Consider the following 14570-nt stretch of genomic DNA (forward strand, 5'->3'; position numbering starts at 1 on the left):
GTTTGGGATTTAAGGACATTCGAAACTTCAATTTGGCTCTCTTGGGAAAACAGGTATGGCGTCTATTGCACAACACAGACTCGCTCTTCTACAAGGTATTTAAGGCAAAATATTTTCTGAACTACTCTATGTTGGGTGACAGTGTTGGGCAAAAAGGTTCCTATGCATGGCAGAGTATCTTGAAAGCAAAAGAAGTGGTCTGGCTAGGTGCTGCTTAGAGGATTGGTGATGGGAAGAAGGTTCGAATTAGGGGTGATAAGTGGCTTCCGGGCCAGCAAGCAAGTCAAGTTTTGTCTCCCCATAAACACTTCCCAAGCAACTTGCGGGTTTGCGCCTTCATTGATGAAGATAACCCAAGCTGGATTGTTAATCGGGTTCAACATGAATTTTTGCCCTTTGAAGCTGAAGCCATCCTAAGCATCCCATTAAGCAACTGATCCACTGAGGACACTCTCATATGGCGAGAAACAAATAACGGTACCTATTCCACAAAGAGTGCCTATTGTTTACTCGCTGAAACTTCAGCTGCTGCAAAACTAGGGTCATCAAATCCACGGGCTCATAAGGCCTTTTGGCGGAAACTTTGGAACCTTGATGTCCCAAACAAGGTTAGACATTTCATGTGGAGAGCCTTCAACGAGTCTCTGCCAACTAAACTGAACTTATTCAAAAGGAAAGCCGCTGCTAACCCCACTTGTGATCTCTGCCATAGAGAGAATGAAGATACAGTTCATGCTTTGTGGGGCGGCATTAGTCTCAAGGATATTTGGTGGGAAGAACAAACCTGCAAAATCCACTACATGAAAATTTTGCAAATTTTAGGGACCTATTTCAAGGTTTTGTCCTCTACAAAAGACCAATGCTAGCTGAGACTTTTGCAATTCTAGCTTGGAGTATCTGGTTTAATCGAAACGCTAAGACAATGGGCAAGAGCTTCCTGCCAAACCACAAGATTTATGCAGATGCAATCAAGTGGCTATGGAAGTTCCAAATGGCTCAGGTGCAGCCCTCGATCCTCCCTCTTTCCCCGAGCACTCACCTTCCTCATTGGCACCCCCTCACAGGCCTCACATACAAAGTGAATTTCGATGGGGCCATTTTTCAGGATTTCCGAATGGCAGGTATTGGGATTGTGATACGTGACTCCAAGGGCGAAGTGATAGCTACTATCTCTGAAAAAACCTCTTTGCCCCCTACTGTAGAAGATATATAAGCTTTGGCTTGCCGAAGAGCCATGTCTTTTGCACATGAGGTAGGATTGTGAGACGTGGTGATCGAAGGGGACTTTAAAACTATCAGCAAACACCTCAACTCTGAATCAGATTGCCTAGCATCGTTTGGCAATATAGTGGAGGACTCGAAGTGTGCTGCTCTTAACTTCTATTCATGTTATTTTTCTCATGTAAAACGCAATGGCAATGCCGTTGCTAATAAGTTAGTCAAATTGGAAAAACATTCTATTGTGTTGGGTCCCAAATAATATTATCAACAATATTTGCAATTCAAAATAATAATCACATACAAGAACACAAATATTTAAGTGGAAAACTCTTTCTCTTGAAGGGAAAAAACCACTGAACAAACTCCGAATAATTTCACTGTTCTCAAATCAATTACAATATCTCTTGTGCATGTCTCACGGCTAAAGAAAAATCTCTCTTATTTTTCTTATTTTTCTTTGCTTTCACACACACTCTTTTTGTGTCTCATGGCCAAAGAAAAACCTTCTTGTTTTTCTTTGCTCACACACACTCTCTTGTGTCTCATGAAGGCAGCAACCATTTACTCTCTCCTCCTTGTCTATCTCCTCAAAGGCGGCAACATTTTGCTCTCTCTTCCCTTACTATCTTCTTGAAGGCGGCAGTACCTTACTCTCTCCTTCCTTTGCATTCCTCCCAAGCGAAAATCCATTTTCTCTCTCTTGGTTTCACACTCTATTTTCCCTCTCCCCATAGGGAGGACCCTTGGGCCAAAGTCAAAGCCCTCAAATTCTTTGTAGCATTGTCTATTTATAAGACTCTTTTGTTATTCCCTCTTGGACTAGAAATACATTACCTCTTTAACAAGGAATCTATTCCCTCTTGGATTAGGAATACATTACCTCTGTAATAAAGAATAGATTTCCTTCACACTAAGGAATAGTCTTTCCTTCTACAATAAGGAAATCCAAATTAATTTTTACTTATTCAACTAGGAAACCTAATTGACTTTTCAAGTCACAATTGGAATTTGAGGCAATTTCCCAACATATTGCCCTCAAATCTAGCAAGAGGACATCCATAGTGATGTTACCTTCCTTGTCTGTGTTGAAAAAGTTTGTGTTGAAGTAATAATACTCCTTTTTGATTTCTCAAAAAAAAAAAAAAATTGTTGTAAAAGTATTATAGATATAACACTTAGCATTTAATACTATTATCACAACTAAAAATAAAGGTATTGCGAAAAAAAAAGTACTACATTCACAACATTTTTCATAACATTTTAATAACAAATCTTAGTGGTAAATTGTAATTCTAATTTAAACTTACCAATGAAATTAATTTTTTGCCTACCAATAACAACTCGTAACAACCTACAACTTATGATTTATAATGAAAATATCATAGACATAACATTTCTCTTGTGAAAAATGTTAAGACATTTTGTTGTTGTCACAATATTTTCACAACTGCTAAGGTTTCAATTCTTTACAAGTCAAAGAAAAATATAACAAAGTTATAAAGATATTGTGAAAATGTGGTGCCATTCTTTGTGTCTCTAGAAATTTTTTTTTTATTAGTCAATTTTTGTTGAGCCAAAATTCATTGTTTCACTTATAGTTTTCTTAGATTGATTTTTTGTTTTTTTTTTTGTTTTTTCCTTCTGCACCATTTTAAGTAAAAATACATAGTTTTAGACACACACACACACAAAAACTTAGGATTAAAATACTTTTCACCCTTTATGTTTAGGGTAATTCACAATTCCTCCTTAAACTTTTAAAATCAAGCAATTTCCCCCTTAATATTTTGGAAAAAGAACTGTTATTCTCTCAATTAAACTCTAATGAAAGCTCTTAAAATATTCCATTGTGTAATGTCTAAAATACTCTCCCTAAATTTTAACATTCCAAAAATTTTCTTCATGTATTTTGAGTTTTAGATGGTAGTAATGTTTAGAAAGTTGGAATGTTGATATAAGATATTTTATTTCCTTGCCTTTTTTTACCTATCTTTCCCTTTCTTTCTTTTTTGCCTAAAATGGGTGTTCATTAAAAACTAATTAAACTAAAAATTGCACCTAGACTCATGTAGAATGATAAAGAAGAAAGTATGAATGAAAACATTTTCATCATGTATGGTAATAGGTATTTGATAAAGAGTTTCAATTATAACATATAACATCATTCGTTGCAAAAATTTAAATATTGTGACAAGGTTTTAGCAAAATTTAGTTGCTTATTGTTGAAAGATTATGATATTTATTATCATTTTTAGAAGTTTTTAATGAGTAGATATTACCTTTAGCAAATATGTATTAAAATTTTTATACGAATAAAATTAACTCTGTATGACATATATTTTTTTTTATGTATATAATTTCATAATTCTTCAAATAAAAATACAACCTTAATTTTTTCTCTCAAGAGGTGGCAAGTTCAAGGCACATGCCACCCACACTAGTATTCATAAAGAGGCCTATATATATTTAGCCTATAGAAGCCGGCTCAATTGAATGCCTTCCCCAAATAATACCTCGCACTTTTTGGTCTGACTCTGAGCCCTAAACTTGGTCAGTTTGGACTTGTGCAATTCTAGTCATTGATTGGACTTGTGCAATTCTAGTCATTGATTGGACTTGTGAGTCAGGACTTGTGCAATTCTAGTCAGTGACCCTTGGTGCCATTCTACTATTTTTTCTAATCAAAACTGGACAGGTGGACAGCATTTGGAAAGACCCAAAAGGGCCTTAATATATATATATATAAAACTTTCTTCAAGATTTGTAGTGGGTAAATAAAATGGGTGTCCAAGTCAATAATAGCATTTGGTGCCCACTAAATAGACTCTTCCCCTACTCAATTGCATGTATTTAATTTGAAACTGAATAATGTGCCCTCCGCCACGTTACCACCACCTTTCCCAAGATTCAACACTTTTACCACAAGGCCATGACTGATTAGCATTAACCAAATCCTTTGTGGATTACTGGTTACCAACCAAGGACCTATCCCTGTATAATAATTAATGGCACTTTTGACCTCTAGAAGCAAAGTTTGGGAATCAGGTGATCTCAGTCCTAAGCGATTACGGTGTATTTTGATTAATTTAATTGGTAAAATTTTGTATTACTGATTGAAAGATTTAGATTCAAAATTCGTCCCGACCAAAAGGTATAAACTATCCAACAAAAAAAATTTCTTGCAATCATTTGGTTCATTACATGCACTTTTTCTTGCTCAAAAAAATCTAGGAGAATCTCTAATATGTAATTATAAATATCCATCTATGACTCTACGCGTTTATGGGGGAAGTATTTTGGATGTCACGTGATGCTTGAGAAATCGATTTGATGTTTTGTGCTGTATCTTACGTACGAATTCACAAACAAGATTATGACTTTTTTTTATAAAAGAGTTTTATGACTTTTTAAAGAATAGCAACCAATGTCACATAAAGCTGGGATTATGGGATAGAACCCGAAATGAATCAACGATCGATACCACACTTTCTTGTACCTCATCCAATAACTAATCCACCCTCTCTAGTCTCTATCCCTCGTCAAAAATGGTAAATAAAGTAGGTGGTGTTTGAAATCCTTAAGAGTCATAACTTATTTTCTATCCTAAAAAATAGTCACAATTTATTATCATCGACTCATAAGAGTTACAAAGTCTATTCGAGCCTTTAAAAGAATTTGAACCATAGCTTTAAGTAATGATTTTAGCCATTTCATGATTTAATGAAATCCGTAGAAATTTTTATTCTTACTAAATTAATGATGATATAAGATTTAGTTAAGTTTGAGAATTTCTCATGAGGGTGACATATATATATATATATATATATATATATTTTTTTTTTTTTTTTTTTTGATATTATTAATCGTTTTGATTAAATAAGATTTAATTTGCGAGTAGTCTTTTGATTCATTGGTTTACCTTATTCTTTTATAAAAAAGGAATATGGGCTCAAATCTATGGTTATTATATATACATAAATAAAATGACAAAACTTACTGTAACTTAGCTGTTATCCCTTAGATTCTCCTCTTAAAATGCTGTCATGTGATTACTTAACTAAAAAATACACTTTTATCATATAAGAAAAAAGTTACATGGCAGAATCTTAATTAAGAGGGGAATCTAAAAAATAGTACTTAAGTACTATACCCAAGTCTTGCCTTAAATAAATAAAATAAAAAATTTAAGAGAAACTAATCTCATCACATATGCTTCACACATGCAATGAGGCTTTTTTGAATTTAGTGTCATAATTTTTCATTCATCTCAATTTGAGACATTTTTCTCTTCTATCCAATTAAACCACACGCATAGTGATTTTTATTTTAGATATAGAAAATACATTCATTAAAATGAAAAAAATAAATTTAGTACAAACAGATGTGAAAGAAAACAACTCAAACACCAACATAAATAAATAAATAAACAAATCATTAAAAAAAGGGAGTACATTAAAAATCACATTTTTTTTATAATTCAATAATAAAGAAGAAGAGATTTGAAAAGAGAGAGAGAGAGAGAGAGAGAGAGAGAGAGAGAGAGAGAGAGAGAGAGGTTTAAGTCTTGATAAATGGGGGAAAAAGGAAAAGAAAAAAAAAAGTGAAAACATTGGGGTTAATGGTCCTATTTTATAGTCCCAAAAAAAAGGAGAAGCTCAAATAGAGAAAGCCCCCTAAATAGTAGTATAGAAAAAAGAAATTTGTGTCTTTATTTTTTTTTTTTTTGAGAATTTAATTTATAAGTGGATAAAACAATTTAAAATTTAACATGAGAGTAACCTTATTTTTTAGGCAATATTTTAGTGGGAGTTAGAGTTGTATTTTTACTGGATTATCCTTTAATTTTGTCTTTACTTAAACCTAAGAGTGTAGAGGTATTTTTGAACAAAAAAAAGTGAATCCCAAATAGGGAAGCCCCTTAAATAGTAGTTCTAAGAGCGGTTTTTATGTCCTAAGCCCAAAAAATGACTGGATTAAGGCCCAAAGAGTCCAATACAATGAATTTGTAGAAAGTGAGCTTAAAAACTAGGTTTCAATGGATTGAGCAACGCGCATAGTGGATTAAGAATAGTAAGAAAGCAATGAAAATTAAGCTGTGTGCAAAGAAAATCCCTCCTCGGCAAAGTCCGAGAAGTGTAGTTCTTGAATATACTTCTTTAAACCTGGTTACAATTCTAGTTCTTGGTTGCTACAGTGTCTTCTTCAACAATTTTCATATGATCCCTTGTTCTGGTAGGTTGCTTACGTTATATAGCCTTTTTCCATTGATCTTGACCCTCCATTTGTTGATCACGCAGGCCACCACCCTAGTGCTTGTCCCATCAAACGTTTCCCCAAATCTTCTGTGAGTTGCGACAACCAAGACGGTGTTCAAGGGTCTTCTCAACATAAATGCGGCCAGAGAGTTTGGTGGGGTGCAATTAATGTGATGGTAGCTTCCATCCTTTCAGACACGACAGGCTTAACCCCTTCTTTGGAGTTCTTCCCCTACAGTGTGACCTCCTTTAATGTTGTGCCGTTGACGTGGCCATGGCTCACCTATCTGGCCTCACTGTCCAAAGGGATGGTCTCCTCAGAACTGCATTGGGCTCCTCGGCGGCGGGTATGACACGTGGCATTGTTATCATATTAAATTGTCGTACCCCACAGTAGTATATAGATATAGATAATTTCTCTCGAACTCTTCTCGTGTCAATTGGAAACGTTGTAGGATTGATAAAACCCAATTCCTCATTCTTACACTACGTGAACTATCATACGTAATTAGGTATGGTAGTTCTTAATAACTAATAAGTGTGAAAACATTGCTGCTTGTGTGAATATTTCGGTGTGGCACATGGAATGCATTTCTAAAGGATTAGTTATTGATGGTTCCACATTGATAATCTATAAAAAAAAAAATTGCTCTCCCTATTATTTGGTGCATTTTTTGTGATAAGCCTCATTGGATTTGGTAAAAAGTTCATAGAGCACTTGCACCAATCGGTGCCAAAAAAAAAAAAAAGTGGACAATTTCAAAAAATTTTGTTTAAAATTTATCCACATATGTCTATGTATAACATTGTATGTATCCATTATTGCTACAATAACTGTGTATATTTATTACAGTGTTGCTATAACTTTTTATTTTATTTTAATTTTTTATCTTTCTCCTCTATAATTCTATTCTCTCTCTTCCCCTTTTTATCTTTCCTCTCTCATCCGATTCTCTCTCTTCTCCCCACTCACTTTCGCCTATATTTTCTCTTGAATTTAGCAAGTAAATCTATACAAATCATCAAATTCTTTAGACTCATTCTAATTCTAGATCCCAAACTCATCAAGCCCATATATTTAAATTGAATCTTAGATGAAGTTAAAGTTAGATAATTTAATTTGTAATTTAATTAAAAATATCATAAATTAATAAAATCTAATAATTCTAAAAATAAAACGGCTCTCATAGAACCATCTTCTAAGTTGGGTGAATCACACAAAAATGCCTACAACCACCGAAATCATTCTTTATCATCATTAATTTCCTGGTTTTTTTAGTAAGTTCCTTTTAATGTAATGAAAGCACACAAACACCTCAAAAACAAGTTTTTTTTTTTTGGTCTAGTATTAATTAAAAAAAAAAAGGGTCGGCATAGCATTAACTAACTAGTAAATGGGTTGGCTCGTGGTCGTCGGTAGCCCAAGTCATCTTTAGCGACCTTCAAAGTCAAGCAGAAGGTCTCTGGAAAGGTTGTGATGTGAGGTGGAGATTCGTAGACAATTAAATAACTAAAAAAAAAGTTTTGAAATTTGAATATAAACACAATTTTAAAAATAAAAAATTCAAAAAAAATTAAAATTAAAATTATACTAGTGGAGACCCACAACAAGCACAACCCCGTGTTTCAATTTGGTAAGTTTTGTTTTCTCACTGCTGATCGACTCATCATCGTGTTCGCGTAAGAACTAAGAACCTAACCTTCCACCTTCTTTCCTTAACCTGCACTTCCCTTCTATAAATTCTCTCTTCTCCTCACTCTCTCTCAACCCCAAAACCCATTGGTCATTTCTCTCCCAAACACAAAAAAAGACAAAGAGCCATTTTCTTATAGCATATGTCTCAAAGGCCTAGCGTTCCTCATTATTCTTCCATAGCCTTGGGCCTCCATTCTCATCTCTTGGTTTCCAGTGAGATGAACCCAAACTCTAACTGGTCCTTTCATTGAAAAGCTTAAAAATAAAAATAAAGACTTTCCCTTGAGCTTGAATATTCTAAATTTAGCCCCTAAAAGCTAAACCCCATATAATTCCATTCTTTCTATCTAACATTCACAAAGTTCTTGTTTTTGAACGGTTTAAGCTTTTTTTGCTGATTCAAAAAAATGGGTCTCAAGGGTTTCGTTGAAGGAGGCATAGCTTCAATTGTGGCAGGCTGTGCCACTCACCCACTTGACCTCATCAAGGTCCGAATGCAACTTCAAGGCGAAACCCATGTTCCGAACCCGAACCTCCAATCTCTCCGCCCAGCTCTAGCTTTCCACACGACGTCGCTTTCGGCTCCTGGGTCCATCCACATGCCTCCGCCGCTCCCCACCGCGGCGGCGAAGGTGGGTCCAATCGCCGTCGGCGTGCGTATCGTCCAACAAGAAGGCGTGTCCGCTTTGTTCACGGGCGTGTCCGCCACGATCCTCCGGCAGACACTCTATTCGACGACCCGAATGGGACTGTACGATATTCTGAAAAAGAAGTGGTCCGACCCAAAGTCCGGGAACATAACGCTGGTGCAAAAGATAGCGGCTGGGCTCATCGCCGGCGCCGTCGGAGCCGCCGTGGGAAACCCGGCTGACGTGGCAATGGTGCGCATGCAAGCCGACGGTCGGCTCCCCCAAGCTCAGCGGCGCAACTACAAGAGCGTAGTGGACGCCATTTCACGCATGGCGAGCCAAGAAGGAGTGCCGAGCTTGTGGCGCGGCTCGGGTCTGACTATAAACCGAGCCATGCTGGTCACGGCTTCGCAGCTAGCTTCTTACGATCAGATCAAGGAGATGATACTGGAAAAGGGGGTGATGAGAGACGGGCTCGGGACCCACGTGACGGCGAGCTTCGCGGCGGGGTTCGTGGCGGCGGTGGCGTCGAACCCGGTCGACGTGATAAAGACCCGAGTGATGAACATGAAGGTGGAGCCAGGGACTGAGCCACCTTACTCCGGTGCTTGGGATTGTGCGTTGAAAACTGTGCGAGCTGAGGGACCATTTGCTCTTTACAAAGGGTTTGTTCCTACGATCTCGAGGCAAGGACCTTTCACTGTCGTCCTGTTCGTCACGCTCGAACAGGTTCGCAAGTTGCTTAAGGATTTCTGATGGAGATTCCATGATATGATAGTCGATGATGACGAAAATGTTACTGATTAATATATTAAATTAAAGTTTCGTTTTTATTTAATGTCATGTGTTTACTTTTCATTTTTTTAATGATTTATTTTATGTTTGGGTTCCTTGTGTTTGGGAGGACTAGAACAGGTTAGTCACAGTCAAAACAAAAAACAATCGTGTGCTTTGTGTGAAAAATATTCGTTGTAAAAATATTATGGGTATATTATTTCTATTTCTTATTAACTTAGTTTCCTCCACCAATTTCATGTCTCGTGATTACAACAAGTAATACCATATATATCACCGGAGTTTTGCTAGTGTTATTGCTCAAACTGCCTACCAAATGAAATAATTTGAGAACTCTTATTATCAAACCACACCCTATGGTGATAGTCAGCATGTCTTTTTGTGATAGCGTTTCAATTTGTTTCTCATACGAACTCTTTTTTATTCAATTAAGTATTAGTCAAACTCGATCTACTTGTTCAAGATGACGAGGTAATGAGCTAGATTATAGAAGTTATTCAATCTTTTATTTAATTGGAAGTCAATGTTGTATAAATTCAGAAGTTGGCCTGGAATTTTAAGATTTTGGAAGTTACCATTATTTAATTAGTCTAACTTGAAACTGTATCAATTTTGGCGGGTTTTATTGTCTAGAGTTTAGAAGCAATCGAGCAAAGAATTCTACACATCACATTTGAGAGTTGAGAAGTTCAATTTGTTCACTAAAAAACAAAAACGTGCATTTGCTGTATGTTTGTTTGATGGGTGTATTTGAGATTATTGCTTGCATGATAGTTACAAGTATGACTTAACGTAATTGAAACTGTAATAACAGCTGGAAATGTAAATTGGTCTAGCTATATTTGGCAAGAATACAGGTAGTGAATTGAATGTTTAGCACATATCTGAATCAAGCGTTTAGAAAAAAAGAAAAAAAAAAAAAGAAGAGGTTTTGATTTTGACAATAAAAGGAATTTTTTTTTTTTTTGGGCCTGCGCAGTAAAGAATCTAAAGATAGTTTGATAGAAGTATAGAAGCACTAGCAATAGTGGTGTTAAATAGCTCTATAGCTGCACCACTAAATATCAAAATGTAGCCTACAATAATGGAGCCAAAGCTATATTTTTTGGCTCCACAGCTATAGTACACAATTACTTTTGGCTGTGCATGATAAGTGAAAGGTAAAAAAAAAATACTTTTTATTTTGTGTTCACACTGCTTTTGTTTCTTTGCTCACTACCTCTCCCTCTCTCTCCCAATGTCCATCATGCGTCCACACTACTTTTGGTTGTGGTTGTGTTTTTGTGGTTAAATGAAATATTATTTTATTGTAGTGTTTATATTATTTTATTATATTAAAAGCTAAAATAAAACCACCGTTGTTGAATGTGAGAATGTAAAATAAATAAAATGACTTTTTATAATGCTAAAAAGCTAAAAATTTGACTCCACCGCTGTGGATGCTCTAAAAGTCCAAAAGAGCTTTCTCGAAAGCTCGAACAACCTACCGTCACAGGCATCAAGGCTATTGGCTTGAGGTCAACCACTCAAAAAAAAAAATTTGGCAAGTAAAATACTAGGAATATAGATCCGTTTTCTTAACCAAAAAAAAGAAAAAAGAATATTAGATTCAAAAGAGAAAAAATGTCAACCAATAAAGGAAAATTGCCGTGTTCCAAATCTTGAAATGATTTTTTTTTTAATAGATAATATAATAGTGTGTGTTCTAATCTCGTGTAATGCTTCCTTGTTTTGATGAAATTCTTTAAAAATAAGATAATTAATGTTGTGAATTTCAATTAACTTAATTATTAAAGTGTTATTCTTGAATATTAAACTTAGATTTGAATCCTAGATTTTCTATATATTTTTTTTTGATGAAAAAAAGGCCCTCACGTGTGATCATTGACCCAGCTCACATGAATCCGCTATTGATGGCGTGGGACACTCCTAGGCACGTTAGGGCTATTCGCATCGTGGCATAACATTTTTAGAAGTGCACAACTCAAACCCGGCAATTCTTGAACTCGCAAGTGTGACCAGGTTTGAGACTCCAACCAAAGCGCCACGCCCCAAGGGGCCCTATATTTTCTATATATATATATAAAATTGATTGTCTTAGTATGATAATTAAGAACAATTATCATAGAACGTGGCAATTTTGTGGGGGAGAGGGGAGCAAAGGAAAGAAACTAGGAACTAGAATGCAGTTTGCATTTTGGATTTCTCTTTTGGTTGGGGGCATGTGAACATGACCAAACACCGAACGTTTGGAATTTAGCATTGCAGCTGTGGGTGTGGGGGCCATGCAACTTGTAATCTTGTATCCTTCTGGTTTTTTTGTTCAATGTTTCTTTGGTTGTAATGCAAGTAGTGTTGTAGACTTGTAGTTGTATCTCACTCACTTTTGCAAATATACTTGAGATTATAATTGGCTCATGCCTCTGTTGGGCCCCAAGTTCTCATACCAATTTGCCAATTGCAAATAGCATTATTCCCTCCAAAACAGCATAATTCGTTTCTTCATATAATAAAAGGTTAAGAGGAGGAGCAACCGTTGGCTTTTCTTATTTCTAGCTAGTAGATGAATATGGAGGAGATTGCTCCATGAAAGGCTAGAATGAATTTGCATCGTGCACGTGGTCGATCCACGTGGATGGGACCCAGTGAATATATGCATTCACTAATTATGGATGAACTTGGATTGGAAACATCAATTTTTATTTTTTTGATTGGAAGAGAGTTCGATCATCTTGTTTATAAGTCTCCCAAAGCATGAGTATTGTCTTTTAGTATTTTACTAATAAAAGATTATTTTACGTACCCTTTTTTTTCTTTTTAAAGTTTCTGCAACTTTTGTTACGATGAATCAAATAGGCATTATGAAATTATGTTCCTAATTTGGCTGGAAATTTCTGGGAAGCTACCGAAGTAATAATTTTAAGTGGGAGACATTATTTTGGATGTATCATATATGCACTTCAAATCAAGAATACTTTTCATGAACCCACCCACCTTTTCTAGAAAAAGACATGTTTAGTATTTTCATTCATCTTTTTCATTGGACACTTCAAACTCCGTAAGTCATTTCATAAGTTCACCAACCCTAAGAGACACTAATATCTATTACTACTAGAAGCTATAAGGAAATGCATTTTCTATAAAGGAATGTCACAAAACTTGATAATAAAATGATACTATGGTTACGTTTGAAATCCACTTATTTAATTGAAATTGAAATTTTTTTGTTGAAAATACTGTAAATAAAGATAAAAGTTAACTGAAATAGTACAGTATAACCCATGAATAGTAGCAAAAATGAGCTAAATAGTAAAATAATATTTGCCAAACAGACACTAAAAAAACTCTTTTATTAAACTTGATATTTGGATGTATTTAAAATATAAAATATGCCGTGAGATCATCAAGTACGCACTTGATTTTTCTAATTAATATAAATCATTACTCCAAACCATACAATTTTATTTTATTTTTTGTTTGATAGATTTACTCACTTCCAAAGAAATTTAAACCTACCTCAGTGCCCCAAAATTTATGGGGTCCAATAGCTAAATCCCAATTGGACTGAAATCCTTTGAAGCTCCAAGCAAATACTCTCAAAGAAAGTTTAAATATACAAAAAATTTGACACCTATTAAGTTGTAAGTTAAAAAATAATATCAATGGATGCGATTATAACTAATGAAAACTTGTCAACTCAACAAAAGTTTAAAAAAAGTCATCAATTTTTTTGTGCATGCAGAGGCCTCACTCACCAGGGACAGACCCACTAAGGGGCTGGGGGCCATGCCGCCCCCCCCCCCCCCAAGCCCCAAATTTTTTGAAAAATTTAGATAGTATATAGGATGAACAAAAAATCTCTAATTTATAACCAAAAATTCCCAATTCACCAATATCATAATTCAATAATTCATAACAAAAAAAATCTCATAGAAAAAAAAAATCTCTTACGGGGTTACAACAATTTATATGACTCTTTAAATTGATTTATAAATTATGGGAAAGTGAATTACAATATTTCTATTTTTTTCAAAAGATAAAATTCCAAAATTATTTTAGAAGCCAATATTGGTGACATATCATTGCCAATCTTTAATGTTGATATCCCAATTTTTTAAAATCCTCAAACAAAGTTTTGAAAAACTTCATTAGTGTGATTTTCAGTTGCATCCAAAAGTATGAGATTATCATATTGATAAATTAGTCAACATGATAAAATCAACATATTAATTCTAATTATCCAAAATCTAGAGATCTGAAGTCCTCTTCTTCTTTTTTTCTTCTTCGAAAAAGGTTAGAATATCATGTTGTAACTTTCAATTTTTTTGGTTCATATTATATCCTTCTTGACTTAAATATTTACGTAATAAAGTGCAATTTCTCGTCTACCATGATTTTGTTTTAATAAACCATGTCACATAAATTTTTTTTGGTTCATACTTTGGCCCCTAGGTTCAAATCCTGGTTCCGTCCTGTCTCTCACACCCCAAAATCCTAAAAGCAATTGAAATTTGAAACACAAACCCGTCTAAACTTTCAAAGTTGAGACTCTTGAGACACATGGATACGTGCAAGACATTTGCAGCGTCAAGGCCCATTGCCTATTGCCTATTGCCTATTGCCTATTGCCTATTGGTAATACATACTAATACATTTATTGCTCTGACTTTATACTAGGCCAACTCTTCTGCCAATGCAAAATTCAAAGACTCTAAGGACCTTTGAATTTTAAGTTTTAACTTTTAACCATGTTTGAATTCGCAAGCCTCATTTGAAATTAAAGTATAAAAAGATTGGCTAAAAAGGCAAGAGGGAAGACAATTTTTGGGAAAAAATAAAGAACGTAATTGAAAAGGACATTCACCAAAACAAAGTTCTTGTTCACGTCAAATAAGGAACGTAGTTGAACGGATTTGTACTTTTTTTTTATTTATGGAAGACCGATTTTTTTTTTATGGAAGACCGATTAGAACT

General features: G+C 34.9%; 1 protein-coding gene across 1 annotated transcript; it reads left to right on the forward strand.

The window, feature by feature from the left end:
• Window positions 1–8138: 8138 nt before the first annotated feature.
• Window positions 8139–9639, forward strand: LOC142626422 (mitochondrial uncoupling protein 5). Its single transcript, XM_075800245.1, has one exon. The coding sequence runs from the start codon at window positions 8580–8582 to the stop codon at window positions 9555–9557; it is 978 nt and encodes a 325-aa protein (XP_075656360.1). The 5' UTR covers window positions 8139–8579; the 3' UTR covers window positions 9558–9639.
• Window positions 9640–14570: the final 4931 nt, after the last annotated feature.

This window comes from Castanea sativa, chromosome 2, assembly GCF_040712315.1.
Source record: "Castanea sativa cultivar Marrone di Chiusa Pesio chromosome 2, ASM4071231v1".
NCBI classification, from domain to species: domain Eukaryota; kingdom Viridiplantae; phylum Streptophyta; class Magnoliopsida; order Fagales; family Fagaceae; genus Castanea; species Castanea sativa.